This window comes from Ranitomeya imitator, chromosome 1 (genome assembly GCF_032444005.1).
Source record: "Ranitomeya imitator isolate aRanImi1 chromosome 1, aRanImi1.pri, whole genome shotgun sequence".
Classification (NCBI taxonomy): domain Eukaryota; kingdom Metazoa; phylum Chordata; class Amphibia; order Anura; family Dendrobatidae; genus Ranitomeya; species Ranitomeya imitator.
Window position 1 is genome coordinate 99,956,802 of NC_091282.1, and position 26,242 is coordinate 99,983,043.

General features: G+C 46.8%; 2 protein-coding genes across 4 annotated transcripts in view; one reads left to right on the forward strand and one right to left on the reverse strand.

Moving 5' to 3' along the window:
* Positions 1-3,156: 3,156 nt before the first annotated feature.
* DIMT1 (DIM1 rRNA methyltransferase and ribosome maturation factor) lies at positions 3,157-24,302 on the reverse strand. Its single transcript, XM_069749301.1, has 12 exons — positions 23,707-24,302; positions 21,547-21,620; positions 21,349-21,435; positions 19,026-19,087; positions 16,329-16,422; positions 15,766-15,815; positions 12,333-12,456; positions 11,707-11,799; positions 11,131-11,195; positions 4,550-4,613; positions 3,803-3,909; positions 3,157-3,715 (listed from the first exon to the last, which is right to left on the reverse strand). Exons 1-12 carry the CDS (start codon positions 23,762-23,764, stop codon positions 3,673-3,675), a joined length of 921 nt encoding a protein of 306 aa, XP_069605402.1. The 5' UTR covers positions 23,765-24,302; the 3' UTR covers positions 3,157-3,672.
* Positions 23,984-26,242, forward strand: part of IPO11 (importin 11) — a 628,234-nt gene continuing 625,975 nt past the window's right edge. For all 3 annotated transcript variants that reach the window (XM_069749262.1, XM_069749270.1, XM_069749278.1), the window contains exon 1: positions 23,984-24,116. In XM_069749262.1, the coding sequence (XP_069605363.1) occupies positions 24,016-24,116 (101 nt within the window). In that variant the 5' untranslated portion in view covers positions 23,984-24,015. The remainder of the gene's footprint in view (positions 24,117-26,242) is intronic.

The window sequence follows — 26,242 nt, forward strand, 5'->3', positions numbered from 1 at the left end:
CACAACAGCAGGAGAAATTGATTCACAATCGGCATTGCTTCATAACTGGATGGGTTGATTCCACAGAAGTGTGATTGACTTGGAGTTAAACACAATGTAAGTATTCCTTTTACTTTTTGAGCAGTGATATACAGTGGGGCAAAAAAGTATTTAGTCAGTCAGCAATAGTGCAAGTTCCACCACTTAAAGGGAACCTGTCACCTGAATTTGGCGGGACTGGTTTTGGGTCATATGGGCGGAGTTTTCGGGTGTTTGATTCACCCTTTCCTTACCCGCTGGCTGCATGCTGGCTGCAATATTGGATTGAAGTTCATTCTCTATCCTCCATAGTACACGTCTGCACAAGGCAAGATTGCCTTGCACAGGTGTGTACTATGGAGGACAGAGAATGAACTTCAATCCAATATTGCAGCCAGCGGGTAAGGAAAGGGTGAATCAAACACCCGAAAACTCCGCCCATATGACCCAAAACCAGTCCCGCCAAATTCAGGTGACAGAGTCCCTTTAAAAAGATGAGAGGCGTCTGTAATTTACATCATAGGTAGACCTCAACTATGGGAGACAAACTGAGAAAAAAAAATCCAGAAAATCACATTGTCTGTTTTTTTAACATTTTATTTGCATATTATGGTGGAAAATAAGTATTTGGTCAGAAACAAAATTTCATCTCAATACTTTGTAATATATCCTTTGTTGGCAATGACAGAGGTCAAACGTTTTCTGTAAGTCTTCACAAGGTTGCCACACACTGTTGTTGGTATGTTGGCCCATTCCTCCATGCAGATCTCCTCTAGAGCAGTGATGTTTTTGGCTTTTCGCTTGGCAACACGGACTTTCAACTCCCTCCACAGGTTTTCTATAGGGTTGAGATCTGGAGACTGGCTAGGCCACTCCAGGACCTTGAAATGCTTCTTACGAAGCCACTCCTTCGTTGCCCTGGCGGTGTGCTTTGGATCATTGTCATGTTGAAAGACCCAGCCACGTTTCATCTTCAATGCCCTTGCTGATGGAAGGAGGTTTGCACTCAAAATCTCATGATACATGGCCCCATTCATTCTTTCATGTACCCGGATCAGTCGTCCTGGCCCCTTTGCAGAGAAACAGCCCCAAAGCATGATGTTTCCACCACCATGCTTTACAGTAGGTATGGTGTTTGATGGATGCAACTCAGTATTCTTTTTCCTCCAAACACGACAAGTTGTGTTTCTACCAAACAGTTCCAGTTTGGTTTCATCAGACCATAGGACATTCTCCCAAAACTCCTCTGGATCATCCAAATGCTCTCTAGCAAACTTCAGACGGGCCCGGACATGTACTGGCTTAAGCAGTGGGACACGTCTGGCACTGCAGGATCTGAGTCCATGGTGGCGTAGTGTGTTACTTATGGTAGGCCTTGTTACATTGGTCCCAGCTCTCTGCAGTTCATTCACTAGGTCCCCCCGCGTGGTTCTGGGATTTTTGCTCACCGTTCTTGTGATCATTCTGACCCCACGGGGTGGGATTTTGCGTGGAGCCCCAGATCGAGGGAGATTATCAGTGGTCTTGTATGTCTTCCATTTTCTAATTATTGTTCCCACTGTTGATTTCTTCACTCCAAGCTGGTTGGCTATTGCAGATTCAGTCTTCCCAGCCTGGTGCAGGGCTACAATTTTGTTTCTGGTGTCCTTTGACAGCTCTTTGGTCTTCACCATAGTGGAGTTTGGAGTCAGACTGTTTGAGGGTGTGCACAGGTGTCTTTTTATACTGATAACAAGTTTAAACAGGTGCCATTACTACAGGTAATGAGTGGAGGAAAGAGGAGACTCTTAAAGAAGAAGTTACAGGTCTGTGAGAGCCAGAAATCTTGATTGTTTGTTTCTGACCAAATACTTATTTTCCACCATAATATGCAAATAAAATGTTAAAAAAACAGACAATGTGATTTTCTGGATTTTTTTTCTCAGTTTGTCTCCCATAGTTGAGGTCTACCTATGATGTAAATTACAGACGCCTCTCATCTTTTTAAGTGGTGGAACTTGCACTATTGCTGACTGACTAAATACTTTTTTGCCCCACTGTATATCTCAATGTTGTTTGAGCATCTGCGTGTGTACATGTGTGAGAGTCTATGTAGCGAGTGTAATGTGTGCTTTAGGCGGCATTATTCTATGGACGGTGCACAGTATTATTAGTATATAAGACCATACACACAACATTATTGGCCTCCGCTTGATTTATCCCTCCAATGGATGCCATACAGTGGTATTTGTCACCTTTAGCCTCCCATATTATACCAGTTTACCTTTTTTTCTGTACATTGTACACAATAGCACTTTTTTACTATGATATTCTAAACATTTTGTGGTATATTGGCCTGAAAAAGACATACCGATAGGAAATTTAGATTATGAGCCCCATGGGGGACAGCAATGATAATGAGTGCAAACTGTAAAGCGCTGCGGAATATGTTAGCGCAATATAAAAATAAAGATTATTATTATTAAAAAGGCAGAAAGGTTAATGGTTCTCCAGAGACCACCATTGCCCCCTTGTAATTTTGCAAAAGAGTGTTGACAGCATAAAACTGATTGCAGATTGAAATATATGTATGTGACGTGCCCAAATATCTGCAAATTTAATTTCTGCATATTGTAAAAGGGGTTCTGTAAAACAGATTTTTGGTTTGGAATTTACAGCTAAAATCTGCCAGAAATAAGACGCATCTGTGGCTACAGTCACACAATCAGGAAAGGACAGGGAGTGTCAGTCTATTGAGAGGCTCAGCGTAAAAACTGCAACATTTCAGGAAAATATTTTACTTAAGTTGAGCAAAAAGATTGGCAAGGCTCTGGTCTGGCATCCATGTTAGTGGTGCGTGGCAGCTGGACAAGGGCATGGCAAGCTTCCTCAGCTGACACTTGGCTGCTGGCATATCCAGGGTACCTCTTGCATTTACGAGGCCCCCATGACTTTGAGATGCACATCACACGAGGCCAGGATGTTGGCAATCGAGTGTCAGCCAATGAAGTTTGCATTGCCCTGATCTGTCTACCAAGGAGTATCGATGAGAATGCCGCACCACAGCCCAGCAAATCTTATTGTTCCACTTACATTTTTGTTTTTCTACAAATAACCAAAACTGAAAGCATTAAAAAGGATGCAGCATGAAACATGATGTCTTGATACATCTTTGTTTTACTTTTTAAATAACATTTTTCCAGTTTCTGGTAAATTTCATCACTCACCCGCAAGCAAAATATTTGCGGAACTTAAATGTAATTTAGGATTACATAACAAGTATGGAGATAAAGGGCTGTACAAGGACATCATTACATACAAGTGAGTCGGCCATATAAATCAGACATATTGGAAAGCAGTGCTCGGACTGGTCCGACCCGAGTGTGACACCTTCATGTATTTTTATGCAGCTGTTACCCTCAGGTCGGGAGAGCCGGGGGTCCGATTGCTCCCTTACTGTATCTGTAGAATGTCAGCTCTATGCACAAAGGAGTCCAAGCTCAGCGCCTGAGTCTTCTGTGCACAACGCCGGTCCGGCTGGGTGATGTTCCTCGCTTACGTACATGGCCACTTCTCTGTACGCCAGGATAGTGGCTCTGTGTCGACCCCAGACATTATATGAAATAACACAATACCCTATTAAAAGTTTATAACAACGTCAAAGTCTCCAGAAAATTAAGAGAAGTGGATTCCTTCTGCATTGAACCCGTGAAGTAATCTGTAAAAGAGAAAAAAATGGATACATTTAGATAAAATTCTAAATACAATTTCTAGATATAATTCTTGCAACTCAATGTGAAGTCACCTGATAAAATCATCGATGTCCATAGTACGGGCTCGTTTTTCACTGAATCCGGTGTCTGCGAGGATTTTGGCAATTTTCTCAGCTATGCTGAAGTTTTCTGGAATTGGCTGTCAGGAAGTGAGAGTTTTGTGTTACATTATGTCAGGTCTCCTTGTTCATGGTCCTTGGACAAGTCCACATTACCCACACGAATGCCTATTGCTGCCATTTCTCCACCCAAAAATTAAATACTCCGTGTTGCATGGTTTCCTACATCTCAGATTGCAGCTACAAACTATATGGCCGTCCGGTCTCGCTCCACTGCAGGGCAGACGCTGCCCGTACACAGGAGATTTTTCTTGGCAGATTAAGTCAGTTTTGAGAGGTTTAATCCATAAAGTCTAATGTGTAGGGACAGCCCAGACAGACAGAAATGTGATCCAGTGAGATCATGTGGGTGCTCGGAGGCCGCTGACCTCTCTCCTATAGAAACAATACAGGTGTCATGGTTTATACAGATTTGGGGAATCTGTCACCTAAATGCGGAAAAAAAAAAATTATAGAGATGGACGGGGTCAGTTTCACCACTGCCGGGGCACAATCATGTCCAATGTGGACAGTAAAGCTAGCCGCCCACTGCACTAATGTTTTGGTGACCTGAATCCTTCCTATTTTTTCTATATAAATAAATTGTAAGCTGGTAATAGTCAGAGGTGATGTGACAAAATGTGACACCCCAGGGGCGACATTCTGTATATTAGCACTTACAGTGTTGTGCAGGGAGCAGTGTATCCTATAATTCTTCTCCAGCAGCTCCTGGACCGCACTGGATCTGGGGAAAAAAAAAATATATATTTTAGCAACACAGATACAGTACAGACCAAAAGTTTGGACACACCTTCTCATTTAAAGATTTTTCTATATTTTCATGACTATGAAAATTGTACATTCACACTGAAGGCATCAAAACTATGAATTAACACATGTGGAATTATATACTGCTGATGACTGATGACTGCTTTGCACACTCTTGGCATTCTCTTGATGAGCTTCAAGAGGTAGTCACCGGGAATGGTCTTCCAACAATCTTGAAGTAGTTCCCGGAGATGCTTAGCACTTGTTGGCTCTTCTGCCTTCACTCTGCGGTCCAGCTCACCCCAAACCATCTCGATTGGGTTCAGGTCTGGTGACTGTGGAGGCCAGGTCATCTGGCGTAGCACCCCATCACTCTCCCTCTTGGTCAAATAGCCTTTACACAGCCTGGAGGTGTGTTTGGGGTCATTGTCCTGCTAAAAAATAAATGATGGTCCAACTAAACGCAAACCGGATGGAATAGCATGCCGCTGCAAGATGCTGTGGTAGCCATGCTGGTTCAGTATGCCTTCAATTTTGAATAAATCCCAAACAGTGTCACCAGCAAAGCTCCCCTACACCATCACACCTCCTCCTCCATGCTTCATGGTGGGAACCAGGCATGTAGAGTCCATCCGTTCACCTTTTCTGTGTCCACGGTGGTTGGAATCAAAGATCTCAAATTTGGACTCATCAGACCAAAGCACAGATTTCCACTGGTCTAATGTCCATTCCTTGTGTTCTTTAGCCCAAACAAGTCTCTTCTGCTTGTTGCCTGTCCTTAGCAGTGGTTTCCTAGCAGCTATTTTACCATGAAGGCCTGCTGCACAAAGTCTCCTCTTAAGGCTGCCGTCACACTAGCAGTATTTGGTCAGTATTTTACATCAGTATTTGTAAACCAAAACCAGGAGTGGGTGATAAATGCAGAAGTGGTGACCTGTTTCTATTATACTTTTCCTCTAATTGTTCCACTCCTGATTTTGGCTTACAAATACTGAGGTAAAATACTGACCAAATACTGCTAGTGTAACGGCAGCCTAACAGTTGTTGTAGAGATGTGTCTGCTGCTAGAACTCTGTGTGGCATTGACCTGGTCTCTAATCTGAGCTGCTGTTACCCTGCGATTTCTGAGGCTGGTGACTCGGATAAACTTATCCTCAGAAGCAGAGGTGACTCTTGGTCTTCCTTTCCTGCGGCGGTCCTCATGTGAGCCAGTTCCTTAGTAGTGCTTGATGGTTTTTGCCACTGCACTTGGGGACACTTTCAAAGTTTTGCCAATTTTTCGGACTGACTGACCTTCATTTCTTAAAGTAATGATGGCCACTCGTTTTTCTTTACTTAGCTGCTTTTTTCTTGCCATAGTATGCATCAGACTTCTGCACAAAACAACTGATGATCCCAACCCCATTTATAAGGCAAAAAATCCTACTTATTAAACCTGACAGGGCACACCTGTGAAGTGAAAACCATTTCTGGTGGCTACCTCTTGAAGCTCATCAAGAGAATGCCAAGAGTGTGCAAAGCAGTCATCAAAGCAAAAGGTGGCTACTTTGAAGAACCTAGAATATAAGATATAATTTCAGTTGTTTCACACTTTTTTGTTAAGTATATAATTCCACATGTGTTAATTCATAGTTTTGATGCCTTCAGTGTGAATGTACAATTTTCATAGTCATGAAAATACAGAAAAATCTTTAACCTTTGTCATGCTGCATAATTTTACAACGTTAACAGGCTGAAGAGGTACAATTGTACCTTCATATATATTTTATTTAAATTTGGCCAATGTATTCTGGACCAAAACTGCAGAGATGTCACGAAATTTCAGCCCTTTTTTCGAAAAAAAAAGTTATTGCAATTTTAAAATGGAATAGTTACAATTGTACCCAGTGGCGTAACTACAAAGTTAGGGGCCCCGGTGCGAACTTCCAAATGGGGCCCCCCCCCTGCAGCCCTGCCATACAACTCAATGTAACCCCCATAGAATAATGGCCACACATGATGCTCAATACTGTATAACGGCCACCACACATGATGCTGCATACTGTATAATGGCCACACATGATGCTCCATAGTGTATAATGGCCACACATGATGCTCCATAGTGTATAATGGCCACACATTGCTCCATACTGTATAATGGCCACACATGATGCTCCATACTGTATAATGACCACCCACACATAGTGCTTCATAGTGTATAACGGCCACACAGTTCTCCATACTGTATAATGATCCCACATAATGCTCAATACTGTATAATGACCACAAATGATGCTCCATACTGTATAACGGCCACACATGATGCTCAATACTGTATAATGACCCCCCTCCTGTATGCATGGCTCATCTCCCTCCTATCCCATATACATAGCTCATATTACCCCTCCTGCATGCATGACTCATATCTCCCCATGTATGCATGGCTCATATTCCGCCCCTGTATGCATGGCTTATATTCCCCCCTGTATGCATGGCTCATATTCCCCCCCCCTGTATGCATGGCTTATATTCCCCCCTGCATGGCTTATATTCCCCCCTGCATGGCTCATATTCCCCCCTGCATGGCTCATATTCCCCTCTGCATGGCTCATATTCCCCCCTGCATGGCTCATATTCCCCCCTGCATGGCTCATATCCCCCCCTGCATGGCTTATATTCCCCCCTGCATGGCTTATATTCCCCCCTGCATGGCTTATATTCCCCCCTGTATGCAGGCTTATCTCTCCGCTCCTGCTCGGCGCGCCGGCTTATGTCCTCCTTCATCCCCCGTCCCCCCGGCCCTCATACTCACCTGTCTTCCCACTGCACGGCCGTGCCGACATCCCTCGCGCTCTGTCCCGACTCCAGGCGGCGGCGCCGGCGCAGCACCTTCTTCCTGCTTGAGCGGTCATGTGACACCGTTCATTAAGATCATGAATATGCGCATATTCATGAACTTAATGAGCGGTGTCACGTGACCGCTCAAGCAGGAACGAGCTGCAGTGCAGACGCCGAGACCATCGCTGGAGCAGGGTGAGTATTCAAGGCAGCGGCAGCGGCGGCGGCGGGGGGGGCCCTGGAGCGGGGGGAGGCACTGCCAGTCCGAGCCTGCCTGCCGGGCCCGGGCCCCTGACCTGCCGGGCCCGGTCGCATTGGCGACCGCTGCGACCGCGGTAGTTACGCCACTGATTGTACCTACTCAGCCGGACGAAGGTTAAATGAGGTGTGTCCAAACTTTTGGTCTGTACTGTATATACTGAGTATGATACATGCATGTCTATATGGCTGCCATCATATTTATATTCCTAATAGAAGGCTACTTCTGGCCACAGAACACAGCGGATGGCTGGCAAATCCTGACAACAGTCATTGCAGCCATGAGTTTAACAATGACTGACATACTGGATATACATTGAGGGTTTGTGGTCCTAAAATACGGGACCAAAGAATGAGAGTGCTACTGCGACTCCACCTAATACATGAAACCTACAAGAGATCAGGAGTATACTCTCATGAATATAAATATAGAAAAATAGAGCCTTAAGTCGTTAAATGGTAGTATCAAAAGTGAATATTTGTTTAACAAAAGCTCATTAATACTACAAAAATGGCTAAAAGCCAAAATACACAAGCACATGACGAGAGGACAGGGGAAAGAAGACATAAAACAAAAAACAGCCAGAGAAGGTTCATCCCTATATGCTGGTACTAGAACAGAAGATCGATACGATCAGAGAAAGCTTTGGCCCACAGCGCCCACTGCCCCTCTTAGCTGCTCAACCCTGCTCCTCCAAAACCAGCTTCTCCACCATGACAGAAGATCAGCTCTCCACCCTCCTGTCAAGATCACACCTCACCACCTGCACGCTTGACCCGCTCCCATCCCACCTCATCCCTAACCTTTCCATGGTCTTCATCCCAACCCTAACGCACCTCTTCAATCTTTCACTCACAACAGGTGTCTTCCCCTCATCCTTCAAGCATGTCAAGATCACACCCATCCTCAAAAAGCCCTCCCTCGACCCATCCTCTGTGTCTAGCTATCGCCCGATATCTCTTCTCCCTTATGCCTCCAAATTGCTGGAGCAACACGTCCATCTTGAACTGTCCTCCCACCTCTTCTCCTGCTCCCTCTTTGATCGGTTACAATCAGGCTTCCGAACCCATCACTCAACTGAAACTGCCCTAACTAAAGTCACCAATGACTTGCCAGGAGCAAGCGACACTACTCTGTCCTCCTTCTCCTGGACCTGTCTTCTGCCTTTGACACTGTGGACCACTCCCTTTTGCTACAAATTCTCTCATCTCTTGGCATCACAGACTTGGCCCTTTCCTGGATCTCATCATATCTGACAGACCGAACATTCAGTGTCTCCCTCCCCCACACCACCTCCTCACTTCGCCCTTTGTCAGTCAGTGTTCCTCAAGGCTCTGTTCTAGGACCCCTACTCTTCTCCATCTATACTTTCGGCTTGGGACAGCTCATAGAATCCCACGGTATGCAGTACCATCTCTACGCTGATGACACGCAGATCTACCTATCCGGACCTGACCTCACCTCCTTACTTACCAAAATCCCGCACTGTCTGTCTGCTATTTCAGCCTTTTCTGCTCGCTTTCTACAACTGAACATGGACAAAACAGAATTCATCATCTTTCCCCTATCTCACTCTACCCTTCCACCAGACCTATCCATCAATGTCAATGGCTGCTCCCTTTCCCCAGTCCCACACGCCCGGTGCCTCGGGGTGATCCTCGACTCTGCCCTCTCTTTCAAGCCACATATCCAAGCCCTTGCCTCCTCCTGCCGTCTCAAACTCAAAAATATTTCCCGGATCCGTGCTTTCCTTGACCGCGACACCGCAAAAACGCTAGTGCATGCCCTTATCATCTCCCGCCTCGACTACTGCAACCTCCTACTCTCTGGACTCCCCTCTAGCACTCTGGCACCGCTCCAATCCATCCTACACTCTGCTGCCCGACTAATCTACCTGTCTCCCCGCTATTCCCCAGCCTCTCCCCTATGTCAAGCCCTTCACTGGCTTCCTATCGCCCAGAGACTCCAGTTCAAAACCCTCACAATGACATACAAAGCCATCCACAAACTGTCTCCTCCATACATCTGTGACATGGTCTCCCGGTACCTACCTACACGCAACCTCCGATCCTCTCAACACCTCCTTCTCTACTCCCCTCTCATCTCTTCTTCCCACAACCGCATCCAAGACTTCTCCCGTGCTTGCCCCATACACTGGAACTCTCTACCCCAACACATCAGACTCTCGCCTACCATAGAAACCTTCAAAAAGAACCTGAAGACCCACCTCTTCCGACAAGCCTACAGCCTGCAGTGACCCTCAACCTACTGAACAGCCGCACAGCCAGCTCTTCCCTCTCCTAGTGTATCCTCACCCACCCCCTGCAGACTGTGAGCCCTCGCGGGCAGGGTCCTCCCCCCTTATGTACCCGTGTGCCTGTTATCTGCTCATGTTTAATGTATTTGTCTATATTTGCCTCGTATTCACATGTAAAGCGCCATGGAATAAATGGCGCTATAAAAATGTATAATAATAATAATAATAATAATACTAGGAGTGGGTTTGAAATTTGTAAGACAGGCATCCCACAGTCCAAAAGTAATTACATAGGGAGCCCATGTATGCAAATACCGTTACCAGTATAACTAAAGTACCCTCACTCATAAGACCTAACATAGGCGCGAAACGCGCGTTGTGGCCTATTTTCAGCCTGCCGAGGTTTCTCCCTCCCACATGGGTAAGCACTCGCTGTGTTAGGTCTCATGAGTGAGGGTACTTTAGTACTGGCTGTTTTTTGTTTTATGTGTTCTTTCCCCTGTCCTCTCGTCATGTGCTTGTGTATTTTGGCTTTTAGCCGTTTTTGTATTATTAATGAGCTTTTGTTAAATAAATATTCACTTTTGATACTACCATTTAAAGACTTAAGGTTCTATTTTTCTATATTTATATTCATGAGAGTATACTCCTGATCAGTCATTGCAGCCATGCAGGGTCAGACATCATGGAAGAGAAAGGGATGGATGCAACAGGATGGAGGTTTCTGTACTACGTCTTTGACCCTAGAGACCATTTGTAAGTTATGGCAGATGTACATGGATAATGGGGATTGGAAAATCTTAGTAGATTGTTCAGCCCCCAGAAATAAGTTATGTTCAGCTTAAAAGGAGTCTGTCAGCACAAACTGACTGTTCAAACCAAGCACAGGTGCTCCGTGCACCCTTGGCGTGGCCGAGCAGGTCACTGCACCCTCTCACCCACTTGTTTAACATCTATCTCCGACCTTTTCTGGCTATAGTAAAGTCAGAGCTGTCAATCAAGGAAAAGGGGGTGGAGATAGAAGCAAAGCAAGTAGGTGGTAAGGTGCACGGAACTGATTGGCCACATCAAGGGAGCACCGAGCGCCTGTACTTGGTGAGAACAGTCATTTTGTGCTGACCAACTACTTTACATTGCACGTGAATTATAGACAACACTTACTTAAATGCCGATGAAAGGATTTTGTTTTTCCTTACAAATGCAATTCTCACCAAACCGTCCCATTCCTAGAAAAAAAGCAAGAATGGAATTATTCATGAATCAGACCATGCAAAATCCTTACATAACACCCATGGGTACGATACTTTTCCTCTATCTCTACCCCTTCTAGTCTTTGATTAACAGCTCAGGCTTTATAGAGGCAGAAATAGATGGAAAACAAGGTGGGAAGGTGACCTGAAATGTTTGGCCACACCAAGGGTGCACTGAGCGCCTGCGCCTGGTTTGAACAGTCATTCTATGACTCCCTTTAAGCTTCTGTTGTGTAGACAGGTGATGTTTGGCCTGAGGACAATGATATGCTGTGAGAATGGCGGTGTGGTCGGCCTTTGTGATTAAAGCGCAGGAGAAGGGCTTACAGATGGCAGTCGCTTAACACCCGTTGGCCCTGTAATGTCTACTGGAGGACGTCCCTTGCGTTACCAGTAATCTCAGATTATATAATGCTATTTTACCTTAAGACCTATAGTAGGACATTTACCATCACAGCTTTCATGGCGATAAGTTTTTTCAGCGTACCTGAAAGTTTATGGGAGGAGGAGGATTTCTAGGCTCTATTCTCACAACGCTGGACTCCACTTTTGGAGGGGGTCTGAAGTTGTTCTTTCCAACCTGTAAGTGGAAAATAAAAGATGATATTAGGATGTGATCCTGCTTCCATGTGACGGCACCACACACAGAAGATTGCACCGATCCAGTCACATCACAAACTTGTATCAGTGAGACTCAAATGCTAAAAAATCCTCAAATCACTAGAAGGGAAGGGCAGAGACACAACATCCTGACGGATGGAGAGTTTAGCCATCCACAACTGAATACTGTCCCATCAGGGTTTCTTTTTCTAACCAAGAGTCAAATTAATGCGGCAAAATCTGACAGCCACAGAATGATATCGCCCAGTGAACAGCACATTAATGGTATGGCCCAGGAAAGATACACAGGTTTTAAGACATCAATCCAGATCTCGGAGACTGGGTACAAAGTGTCCCTGAGTACTGTGCTCTCAGGGGTGGACAGAATTGCTCAATAATGTGACGTGGCTCAGGACAAACAAGTGAAAATGATGAAAACTTCTGACGATTCCGTGAATATGCAAAGGGCAACACAGAAAAGTGGTGTGCCCCGAGGAGCCAGCGCCACCTTACCTTCATCAGGTGGTCTACACGAGCCAGGAGCTGGGTGTTAATGGACAGGCGGCAGTACAGTTTGTCTCCGGGCTGAGCCACCAACCGCATGGCAAACTCTCTCTGAAACATCAGCACCGCACATCTACAAGGCGAATGAAGAGCAAAAACAGCACAAATAAAGTAACATAGTAACATAGTAACATAGTTAGTAAGGCCGAAAAAAGACATTTGTCCATCCAGTTCAGCCTATATTCCATCATAATAAATACCCAGATCTACGTCCTTCTACAGAACCTAATTGTATGATACAATATTGTTCTGCTCCAGGAAGACATCCAGGCCTCTCTTGAACCCCTCGACTGAGTTCGCCATCACCACCTCCTCAGGCAAGCAATTCCAGATTCTCACTGCCCTAACAGTAAAGAATCCTCTTCTATGTTGGTGGAAAAACCTTCTCTCCTCCAGACGCAAAGAATGCCCCCTTGTGCCCGTCACCTTCCTTGGTATAAACAGATCCTCAGCGAGATATTTGTATTGTCCCCTTATATACTTATACATGGTTATTAGATCGCCCCTCAGTCGTCTTTTTTCTAGACTAAATAATCCTAATTTCGCTAATCTATCTGGGTATTGTAGTTCTCCCATCCCCTTTATTAATTTTGTTGCCCTCCTTTGTACTCTCTCTAGTTCCATTATATCCTTCCTGAGCACCGGTGCCCAAAACTGGACACAGTACTCCATGTGCGGTCTAACTAGGGATTTGTACAGAGGCAGTATAATGCTCTCATCATGTGTATCCAGACCTCTTTTAATGCACCCCATGATCCTGTTTGCCTTGGCAGCTGCTGCCTGGCACTGGCTGCTCCAGGTAAGTTTATCATTAACTAGGATCCCCAAGTCCTTCTCCCTGTCAGATTTACCCAGTGGTTTCCCGTTCAGTGTGTAATGGTGATATTGATTCCCTCTTCCCATGTGTATAACCTTACATTTATCATTGTTAAACCTCATCTGCCACCTTTCAGCCCAAGTTTCCAACTTATCCAGATCCATCTGTAGCAGAATACTATCTTCTCTTGTATTAACTGCTTTACATAGTTTTGTATCATCTGCAAATATCGATATTTTACTGTGTAAACCTTCTACCAGATCATTAATGAATATGTTGAAGAGAACAGGTCCCAATACTGACCCCTGCGGTACCCCACTGGTCACAGCGACCCAGTTAGAGACTATACCATTTATAACCACCCTCTGCTTTCTATCACTAAGCCAGTTACTAACCCATTTACACACATTTTCCCCCAGACCAAGCATTCTCATTTTGTGTACCAACCTCTTGTGCGGCACGGTATCAAACGCTTTGGAAAAATCGAGATATACCACGTCCAATGACTCACCGTGGTCCAGCCTATAGCTTACCTCTTCATAAAAACTGATTAGATTGGTTTGACAAGAGCGATTTCTCATAAACCCATGCTGATATGGAGTTAAACAGTTATTCTCATTGAGATAATCCAGAATAACATCCCTCAGAAACCCTTCAAATATTTTACCAACAATAGAGGTTAGATTTACTGGCCTATAATTTCCAGGTTCACTTTTAGAGCCCTTTTTGAATATTGGCACCACATTTGCTATGCGCCAGTCCTGCGGAACAGACCCTGTCGCTATAGAGTCACTAAAAATAAGAAATAATGGTTTATCTATTACATTACTTAGTTCTCTTAGTACTCGTGGGTGTATGCCATCCGGACCCGGAGATTTATCTATTTTAATCTTATTTAGCCGGTTTCGCACCTCTTCTTGGGTTAGATTGGTGACCCTTAATATAGGGTTTTCATTGTTTCTTGGGATTTCACCTAGCATTTCATTTTCCACCGTGAATACCGTGGAGAAGAAGGTGTTTAATATGTTAGCTTTTTCCTCGTCATCTACAACCATTCTTTCCTCACTATTTTTTAAGGGGCCTACATTTTCAGTTTTTATTCTTTTACTATTGATATAGTTGAAGAACAGTTTGGGATTAGTTTTACTCTCCTTAGCAATGTGCTTCTCTGTTTCCTTTTTGGCAGCTTTAATTAGTTTTTTAGATAAAGTATTTTTCTCCCTATAGTTTTTTAGAGCTTCAATGGTGCCATCCTGCTTTAGTAGTGCAAATGCTTTTTTTTTTTTTTTTTTGAAAGTCATTCAGCAAATTACACCACTGGAAATAGAAGAGTCTTTGTAATGGTGGCTTAATGGATTCACTACTACTTGGTAAGTACCACCATCATGTAGTGCAGGAAGGCTGTATTGGGACTTCATGTATCCAGACACGGAGGTCAGGAGATGGAGGCCAGACACGGAGGTCAGGAGATGGAGGCCAGACACGGAGGGTCAGGAGATGGAGGCCAGACACGGAGGGTCAGGAGATCGAGTCCAGACACGGAGGTCAAGAGATCGAGTCCAGACACGGAGGTCAGGAGATGGAGGCCAGACACAGAGGTCAGGAGATCGAGTCCAGACACAGAGGTCAGGAGATCGAGTCCAGACACAGAGGTCAGGAGATCGAGGCCAGACACAGAGGTCAGGAGATTGAGGCCAGACACAGAGGGTCAGGAGATCGAGGCCAGACACGGAGGGTCAGGAGATCGAGGCCAGACTTGGAGGGTCAGGAGATCGAGGCCAGACTAGGAGGGTCAGGAGATCGAGGCCAGACTAGGAGGGTCAGGAGATCGAGGCCAGACTAGGAGGGTCAGGAGATCGAGGCCAGACACGGAGGTCAGGAGATCGAGGCCAGACACGGACTAAGGATTGGAACCACAGCTATCTAAGGCGCATGACTGTAGCGTTAGAAGCTCATCTCCACAGGTCGGACTTCCCAAACTTGTGTGATCGGCTGCAGAGCCGCATCTGATCAGATATTGAAGGAAACCGCACATGGAGTTGTTGCAGTCAAAAATGACAAACTTTCTAGTGGAAACCGCTTGGAAAAAAACTCATTTTTCCTTTCTGTTTTTCCCCCAGTCTCCTGATTGAACACTTAGTGTGCAGTGTTTACCATCAGGAGCCACTTCAAAGAAACGACATGCACTTTTTTCCATAAGAAAAAATATATATTAAAAAACGCTCAAAAGACAGAACGTACAACAACAAACGTGATTGTACAATAGAAATAAATAGAAAGTCTTTCAAGCGTTTTTTTTTTCCATCCATAAAATAAACTCCTTAAAACTTCTTTGAGCACATACGCCAACACTACATCGCGGGCATGTAAAGCAGGGAAGGGGCAGATGAACCAGAACCAGAGACACTTGTGCAGAGTAACTATTATCTGCTATATACAGGGAAGGAGGTCCTGTTCACGGAGAACTTTCCCTAATAGGGTTTGTGAGAAGAGTCCCCTAGTGACACAGCGCATCCAGATACTGATTAGACGCATCGGTCTATGTGAGATCTACTCATAACTCACCTGAAGAATGGTCTGTGAAGAAGAAGCTTGAAAACAAACGGTGAGGAGATCTACAGAAGAAAATTATCACTGTTACACAGGAGAGGTGGATATTAAAGCCGTTTCTAACAGAGGCACGACCTGCCTGTTCTACATGGCGCCGAACAGTCACTGACCGCTCCTGCCGGTGATATTGCTGCTCCACATCCACAGAGCAGTTCTTCTTCTTCCGGGCTGCTCTGTTGGCGGGACATAACTGCCGACGTCATGCTGATTGTCAGCCAGCACCCCGCAATTAGGCAGCGGGGAGCCAGCTGTCAATCAGCATGACATAGGCAGTTACGACCCATCAACAGAGTAGAGCGGAACAGAAGACACTGCTCTGTCGAAGTGACGTCAGCAGCAGCCGCTGAATCGGGACGGCTGGGAGCCGGCGGAGATCGGCAACGTGCACAACATGGAGTTAGTTAGCAGCTACTTGCCTGTTAGTTCTTAGGCATACTATATAAAAACAAAATCCCTGAAAGCCCCTTTACATCCATGGAAAGTCCTATAGGAGCAGGCAGGAGCGAAGGTTACAGTACCTGGTAAGGTAAATTGGCCACACACAAGTCAAAAAACGGCAGATCGGCCTTCAACACGTCACCAACCAGGACTTGTAGTTTACTCGACACAGGCCTAGAGGATAAGAGAAAACACATCAGTCCTAAGATTTCCACCACTTCAAACTTAGGCTGGAAAATGTTCTGATTCACGGCAGACATGACTGCCCTCTGAGACCAGCCTGAAGAAATAGCGGCGCACGCATCCACCGGTATCCGGCTGGTAGAACTAGAATCTGGTAACTGGGGAACGGACTTAAAACTACATCTTCCAAATTCATGAATCTTCTTGTCAGTCATGGGCCCGACTACCAACAGATTTCTAGAGATTTAATAACTATATTGATTTATTCTTGTTACAATTGTCCAGTTCTCCCCATCACAAGTCCCCCCCCCACAGCTGTCAAAACACTACAACGCCCATCAGGTAGTCATGCCATGCTAGGAGTTGTAGTTTTGCATTACTGCAGGTTGGGAAAAACTCCATTATTTACATGCAAAAAACACGCCATCTAGTGGCTTCACAGAGAATTGATAAAGCAAAATGTTTAATGCTCCATCACTTTTCAAGATGATCTAAAAGTTACAAATTAACCCTTTCACACAAAGCGATTTTCCATGTTTTGTGCTCTTGTCTTGTTCCAAAAGCCATAATTTATTTTTACCATGTACATAGCCAGTAGGGGGCTTTGTTTTTTTAAGGGATGAGTTATATCTACTACTCATTTTTCCAAAAATGACCCCAAAAACCAAAGTTTCACAATTGTTTTAGACAAAGCATTATGATTCCCCAAAACAATTAGATAAGGGCGACACCGATATTGTATGTTTTTTTTTTAAGTAGTAAAAGAGAATTTGGAAATTAAAAAAAAAAAAAATAATAATAATTATTTACACTTATATAAACAATTTCTGAGACCTGTAACATTTTCACATGCATGGAGCGGTGTCAGTGCTTGTTTTCAGCGTGGTGCGCTGTCTTTTTTAATTGATGCTATGTTGGGGTAGATCCGGGCTTTTGCTCGCTTTTTACTGCATTTTTTTTATTCTAAGTGTTGTGGCGACCAAAAATACGCAATTCTGGCATTTATAATTTTAATGTTAACTTCGTTTACCGTTCGTGCTAATTTGTTTTTTATTTTGATGGATCGGACTCAGCGATACTAAATGTTTGTTTTTTTGTAATTTTGGTATTTTTAATAGGCGAACGATCTTATTTTTTATATTATTTTTACAATTTTAAAAACCTTTTTTTACTTTAATTCTGTATTTTCTTTAGGGACTTGAACCTGCAATTGTCTGATCGCTCATATTATATAAAGCAACATTGCAGTAAATAGTAAACATCCCGGTCTCTTAGGAGCGATTGGTCTTCACTGTCACAGCAAGCATGGGCTCCTTCAGCAGACCCCCAGATGCAATGGCAACCCATCGCCACCCTGCAGTCAGGACGAGGCAGGGCCGAGGGAAGCGTTGGACCAGTGCGTTCCCTGGACCGCGTGCTTTCAGTGCGGCTGTCAGATTGCACAGTACATTGGATGGTAAAGTTAATGGTGTGGTTCAAAGCTACAACTTGTCCCTCCCTAAAATAAGCTGCCGTGGTGACAGGGAAAAATCAAAAGTCATGGCTGTTGGAAGAAAAAGTGTTTTAAAAAAACTCAAGTTTTAAAGGGAACCTGTCACCTCAAATTGGCGCACGCGCAGTATGCTTTACCCAACTGCGGGCAAAGCCGAAAATCATTACTGCGCATGCGCACTATGTCCCGCAACACAGCGAAATACTTCCGGGACATAGTGCGCATGTGCAGTACTGATTTTCGGCTTTGCCCGCAGTTGGGCAAAGCATACTGCACGTGCGCCACTGAAGATTGCATTGCGCACGCGCCAAGTATGGAGCACACATACTCTAATTCACTAACATTGCGGACAACAGGGATGGACGGGGTGGAGAAATAAAGACGAAACACCGCCCATCGGACCGGTAAAAACTAACTTAAATATCCTGCCAATTTGAGGTGACAGGCTCCCTTTAAAAGTCAGAAGGTTGGTTTCTGAATAGATCGGTGGGTGTCCATCTGCTGGGACCCCGCAAATTGCCTAAATGGGGCACTTTAAATTTGGGCTACAGTTCACATGCCCATTGCTTTATTCATTCTCTATAGGGCGGCCAGAAAAAGCTGAGCGCAGAATTCAGTAGTCCCATAGGGAATGAGTAGATTGGCAACTGAATGCTAACAGGGATAAAAGTCCCAGCGTTCGGACCCCCACTGATCTATACGGTAAGTTAACACCTATCCTGTGGGTAGATAATAACTTGGTTTCATTGCACAACCCCAATAATGTAAATTAGTACCTGTGTTTTTGTTGCATTTTTGTAATGTCAAAAACTTAAAAAAACAAAACAAAAAAAAACACACACGTGTTTCAAATAGAAGAGAAAACAAAAGTAAGTCGATGGGAGAAAGATGCCACAGTAAAAAAGGTCTGCAAACACTAAAAAGTTCAGTATGTACTGCATGTATTATTTCCGTACTGACTCGCAATGAACATCTGGCCACAGACTTTTGGCTGCAGAACTGTTTCCTAAAAACAATGGGTTTAGATTCGCCCCCGATAAAAGTCCCAGCACGTAAGGCTTCCCCCAGATGTAAGGGATAGTGCACCCCTGTGTAGACTTACGTGCCCTGGACTCTCTTCTGAAGCTCAGCGACGAGTCGAGTATCCAGTTCACAGGCGACAACCTGGAAAGAACGAGATGGGAGATTATTAATTTATTTTACTCACTTATATAGCACCAATAATTCCGCAGCACTTTATGGGGCTCACAATCCAGATTCCCTATCGGGATGTCTTTGGAGTGGAGGAGGAAACAGGAGGAAACCCACACAACCACGGGGAGAATATACAAACTCATTGCAGATGTTCTTCTTGCTGGGATTTGAACCCAGGACCCCAATGCTATAAAGCAACAGTGCTATCCACTGAGCCACCGTGCTGCTCATATATAGTACAGTGCTAATGACTGAGCTGCTGTGCTGTCCATATATAGTACAGTGCTAACCACTGAACCACCGTGCTGCTCATATATAGTACAGTGCTAACCACTGAGCCACCGTGCTGCCCATATATAGTACAGTGCTAACCACTGAGCCACCATGCTGCCCATATATAGTACAGTGCTAATGACTGAGCTGCTGTGCTGTCCATATATAGTACAGTGCTAACCACTGAACCACCATGCTGCTCATATATAGTACAGTGCTAACCACTGAGCCACCGTGCTGCTCATATATAGTACAGTGCTAATGACTGAGCTGCTGTGCTGTCCATATATAGTACAGTGCTAACCACTGAACCACCATGCTGCTCATATATAGTACAGTGCTAACCACTGAGCCACCATGCTGCCCATATATAGTACAGTGCTAATGACTGAGCTGCTGTGCTGTCCATATATAGTACAGTGCTAACCACTGAACCACCATGCTGCTCATATATAGTACAGTGCAAACCACTGACCCACCGTGCTGCTCATATATAGTACAGTGCTAATGACTGAGCTGCTGTGCTGTCCATATATAGTACAGTGCTAACCACTGAGCCACCGTGCTGCTCATATATAGTACAGTGCTAACCACTGAACCACCGTGCTGCTCATATATAGTACAGTGCTAACCACTGAGCCACCGTGCTGTCCATATATAGTACAGTGCTAACCACTGAGCCACCGTGCTGCTCATATATAGTACAGTGCTAATGACTGAGCTGCTGTGCTGTCCATATATAGTACAGTGCTAACCACTGAGCCACCATGCTGCTCATATATAGTACAGTGCTAACCACTGAGCCACCGTGCTGCTCATATATAGTACAATGCTAATGACTGAGCTGCTGTGCTGTCCATATATAGTACAGTGCTAACCACTGAGCCACCGTGCTGCCCATATATAGTACAGTGCTAACCACTGAGCCACCGTGCTGCTCATATATAGTACAGTGCTAATGACTGAGCTGCTGTGCTGTCCATATATAGTACAGTGCTAACCACTGAACCACCATGCTGCTCATATATAATACAGTGCTAACCACTGAGCCACCGTGCTGCTCATATATAGTACAATGCTAATGACTGAGCTGCTGTGCTGTCCATATATAGTACAGTGCTAACCACTGAGCCACCGTGCTGCTCATGTATAGTACAGTGCTAACCACTGACCCACCGTGCTGCTCATATATAGTACAGTGCTAACCACTGAGCCACAGTGCTGCTCATATATAGTACAGTGCTAACCACTGAGCCACCGTGCTGCTAATATATAGTAGTGCTAACCACTGAACCACCATGCTGCTCATATATAGTACAGTGCTAACCACTGAACCAAAATGCTGCTCATATATAGTACAGTGCTAACCACTGAGCCACCGTGCTGCTCATATATAGTACAGTGCTAACCACTGAGCCACTGTGCTGCTTATATATAGTACAGTGCTAACCACTGAGCCACCGTGCTGCCCATATATAGTACAGTGCTAACCACTGAGCCACCGTGCTGCTCATATATAGTACAGTGCTAACCACTGAGCCACCGTGCTGCTCATATATAGTACAGTGCTAACCACTGAGCCACCGTGCTGCTCATATATAGTACAGTGCTAACCACTGAGCCACCGTGCTGCTCATATATAGTAAAATGCTAACCACTGAGCCACCGTGCTGCTCATATATAGTACAGTGCTAACCACTGAACCAAAATGCTGCTCATATATAGTACAGTGCTAACCACTGAGCCACCGTGCTGCTCATATATAGTACAGTGCTAACCACTGAGCCACCGTGCTGCTCATATATAGTACAGTGCTAACCACTGAGCCACCGTGCTGCTCATATATAGTACAGTGCTAACCACTGAGCCACCGTGCTGCCCTAATGACTTTCCACTGCATGTCCCGGCGTCTTGGTGCAGCAGACGGACAAGTCCCACCATCCTGATGAACATCTTACTTTTTTGGCTTTCTCCAATAACTTGACAGTCATGTTCCCCGTGCCGGGGCCAACCTCCAGCACAACATCTGTGGGTCGTATTGCAGCCTGGAAAACAGACACAATCCACCGGTCACCATCCATAAACCATCTCTATGTACCCCACACATGAGGCATCATCATCATCATCATCATTGGCAAAACACACAGAACACAAACCTTATCAATGATGCTGTTCACGATGAGCGGGTTTTTCAGGATATGCTGACCGATGCCAGTGTTGAACATAACCCCTAAAAAAAAGAGAAAATACAATATAAAAAGGTTTTTTTAAATAACAAATGCAATGAATTTCAGGTATATTGGAGACAAACACAGGGGGCGACAGAGCGATGGAATCAAAAATATCATTTGGCTCCTAAACCATCAGAATTTGGAGTGGGAGGTGTCGTTTTACCTGAACTAGAAACGGAATATTCTAGCCCCCTGCAGTCGGTCCCCGGAAGTGATGTCCCTCTAAAGTGGGCAGACGGTCGATTTTGGGATTTGAATCAGCAGTTGGTGTTTTTCAGGGGTGAAATGACTTTGCGCCACTGATCATACACCAGGATTACACACACAGTGATGGCAACGTCCGATTCGGCTCACTGCAGACCGGCCCTGATGGGTTCTGGGCATCAGAGCGGGCAAACAGACAATTTCCACAGATTTACACATTTGCCTGCTTTGATGCCCAGAACCCATCAGGGCCGGGGCTGCACTGACCTAAAATCTGACGTGGTCATCACTGTGTGTGTAAGGCCGGGGTCACATCTGCGAGTGCAATGAGAGAAATTGCGCATCAATACCCGGCAGTCAGGACAGGAGCGTTCAGCTGCACGTGTTGCCATGTACGTGTTGCCATGTACGTGTTGCTGTGCACGTGTTGCCATGTACGTGTTGCCATGTACGTGTTGCTATGTACGTGTTGCCATGTACGTGTTGCCATGTACGTGTTGCCATGCACGTGTTGCCCTGTACGTGTTGCCATGTACGTGTTGCCATGTACGTGTTGCCATGCACGTGTTGCCCTGTACGTGTTGCCGTGCACGTGTTGCCATGTACGTGTTGCCATGTACGTGTTGCTGTGCACGTGTTGCCATGTACGTGTTGCCATGTACGTGTTGCTATGCAGCCGCACGCTCCGGTCCTGAGTGCCGGGTATTGATGCGCAATTTCTCGCATTGCACTTGCAGATGTGACCCCGGCCTAATGCTGTGTGGGATCAGTGGCCCAGTGTCATTTAACCCTTTCAGTAACGCCTTTTGATGCCCATTTTGTATCAGCCGCTGGTAAGTGCAATCACATCAGGCGCCTCGCTGCATTGATTATTATTTTATATTTTTGTGGTTAAAAATGTAAAAAACAGAAAAAAAGACCCTGTCTAAGGGTATGTGCACACGATGCAGATTTAGTGCATTTCTGCTGCAGAACTGCACTGTGATTTACAGTACAATGTAAATCAATGTGAAAAAAAAGAGCTGTGCACATGGTGCAGAAAAATCTGCGCAGAAACGCTGCAGATTTCAAAGAAGTGCATGTCGCTTCTTTTGTGCAGTTCTGCAGCGTTTCTGCGCCCTCCATTATAGAAATCTGCAGGGGTAAAATCTGCACAAAAACTGCAACAAAAACTGCACCTGCGGATTCTGCCAGGAGATGCAGATTTAGTGCAGAAAATTCTGCACCCCATTTCCTACGTGTGCACATAGCCTAATAAGAAACCCTCCTCAGCACGGTCACCTCCGGGGATCTCTGCGTCGTGCTGCGCCTCCATTAGGCTGGGTTCACATTGCGTTAGTGGGTGTCCGATGACGGAATCCGTTACATAGCGCCACTAACGCAATGTAACGGATCTGTTAGCGCACCCATTGACCGCAATGTATCTAACGCATCGCTAACGTATGCCATTTTAGGCATGTGTTAGCGATGTCCTGTTATTTTCTGACGGACCTCGAACGCTGCTTGCAGCGTTTTGGGGTCCGTTCTCGCTAGCGCAGATCGGGCACCTGCGCTAAACGCGATCCCTTTTCAGACATTGCGTTAACGCAGTCCGTTAGCGTATGCGCTATTATTATTATTCCTCCTGGAAATAATCTGACAATGGGGCGGCACCAGTCGGAGGCGTGTCGTGTCCCCTCACTTGTGATTGGTCGGTCTCAGACTTTTATAGGAAAACTCCACCAAATAAATGTCCACATTTCCAAGAGGAATAACACAAAGAAAAGATGTTGGAGATGTTGTGTGGGAGATCAGAGCCGTCAGGGTTGCGGTCAGAGACACGGGCACAGTGCTGTGCACACTCCCTGCGGTATCTGGAGCCGCACACGGCCCCGCACTCACCCTGGCTCCGGGGCTCCTGGTGTTTGCGGCTTTTCTTCTCAGACTTCACTTTCGGCATCTTAATCTTCTTCTCGTACTAAACAGCTAAACTACAACGTGCTAAACTCCAGGCCGGCGCGGAGGAATGACGTCACCAGTCCCCGCCGCTGTCGCCAGATGCATGCCGGGAAGTGTAGTCCTGAGCTTCTGAAGTGGCGGCTCCAGGAGAGGAATATTACAGTATAGAGGTAGCGCAGCGGCCCGGGTGAGAGACGGCTCCGGGCTGCACGGTCCTGCTCGGTGTAATGGCGGCGCGGGGTCTCCTTGTCTATGACTCCGTGCACCTGCCGGGAGGACGGCCGCACTCTCGCGATACTCGCTCTTCTCGCGCTGCTCTCACGTCCACTGCGCACGCCGGGAGCAGCAGAGAGGTGAGTGTGCGATCAATGCGAGTCCCGTCCTCGCCCGCGCTCCGTGTGCCCGGGAGCCACGTGCAGCTCAGCCCTTGTGTGTGCAGCCCGGAGACCCCGTGTGACCGGCGCCGCTCTGCGGGTGCAGACTGCAGCTTACCCGTCCGGTGCATGCTCTACTGCCCTACATGCCCCAACACCGGGGGAACGGAACACAGGGGCTCTCCGGGGGCAACAATCACAGGGTCCCCGGAGCAGTGTCAGAGTAATGCCCCCACAACAGCGCCGGCCTCAGTACCCCCATAACAGCGCCGGCCTCAGTACCCCCATAACAGCGCCGGCCTCAGTACCCCCATAACAGCGCCGGCCTCAGTACATCCATAACAGCCCCGGCCTCAGTACCCCCATAACAGCGCCGGCCTCAGTACCCCCATAACAGCCCCTGCCTCAGTACCCCCAATAACAGCCACGGCCTCAGTACCCCCATAACAGCACCTGCCTCAGTACCCCCATAACAGCCCCGGCCTCAGTACCCCCAATAACAGCCCCTGCCTCAGTACCCCCATAACAGCCACGGCCTCAGTACCCCCATAACAGCGCCGGCCTCAGTACCCCAATAACAGCGCCGGCCTCAGTACCCCAATAACAGCCCCTGCCTCAGTACCCCCAATAACAGCCACGGCCTCAGTACCCCCATAACAGCACCGGCCTCAGTACCCCAATAACAGCCCCTGCCTCAGTACCCCAATAACAGCCCCTGCCTCAGTACCCCCATAACAGCCACGGCCTCAGTACCCCCATAACAGCGCCGGCCTCAGTACCCCAATAACAGCCCCTGCCTCAGTACCCCCAATAACAGCCCCGGCCTCAGTACCCCCATAACAGCGCCGGCCTCAGTACCCCAATAACAGCCCCGGCCTCAGTACCCCCATAACAGCACCGGCCTCAGTACCCCCAATAACAGCCACGGCCTCAGTACCCCCATAACAGCACCGGCCTCAGTACCCCAATAACAGCCCCTGCCTCAGTACCCCAATAACAGCCCCTGCCTCAGTACCCCCAATAACAGCCACGGCCTCAGTACCCCCATAACAGCGCCGGCCTCAGTACCCCCATAACAGCGCCGGCCTCAGTACATCCATAACAGCCCCGGCCTCAGTACCCCAATAACGGCCCCTGCCTCAGTACCCCAATAACGGCCCCGGCCTCAGTACCCCCATAACAGCGCCGGCCTCAGTACATCCATAACAGCCCCGGCCTCAGTACCCCAATAACGGCCCCGGCCTCAGTACCCCCATAACAGCCCCGGCCTCAGTACCCCAATAACAGCCCCTGCCTCAGTACCCCAATAACAGCCCCTGCCTCAGTACCCCCAATAACAGCGCCGGCCTCAGTACCCCCATAACAGCGCCGGCCTCAGTACCCCCATAACAGCGCCGGCCTCAGTACCCCAATAACAGCCCCTGCCTCAGTACCCCAATAACAGCCCCTGCCTCAGTACCCCCAATAACAGCCACGGCCTCAGTACCCCCATAACAGCGCCGGCCTCAGTACCCCAATAACAGCGCCGGCCTCAGTACCCCAATAACAGCCCCTGCCTCAGTACCCCCATAACAGCCCCGGCCTCAGTACCCCCAATAACAGCCCCTGCCTCAGTACCCCCAATAACAGCCCCTGCCTCAGTACCCCCATAACAGCCACGGCCTCAGTACCCCCATAACAGCGCCGGCCTCAGTACCCCAATAACAGCCCCTGCCTCAGTACCCCCAATAACAGCCACGGCCTCAGTACCCCCATAACAGCACCGGCCTCAGTACCCCAATAACAGCCCCTGCCTCAGTACCCCAATAACAGCCCCTGCCTCAGTACCCCCATAACAGCCACGGCCTCAGTACCCCCATAACAGCGCCGGCCTCAGTACCCCAATAACAGCCCCTGCCTCAGTACCCCCAATAACAGCCACGGCCTCAGTACCCCCATAACAGCACCGGCCTCAGTACCCCAATAACAGCCCCTGCCTCAGTACCCCAATAACAGCCCCTGCCTCAGTACCCCCAATAACAGCCACGGCCTCAGTACCCCCATAACAGCGCCGGCCTCAGTACCCCCATAACAGCGCCGGCCTCAGTACATCCATAACAGCCCCG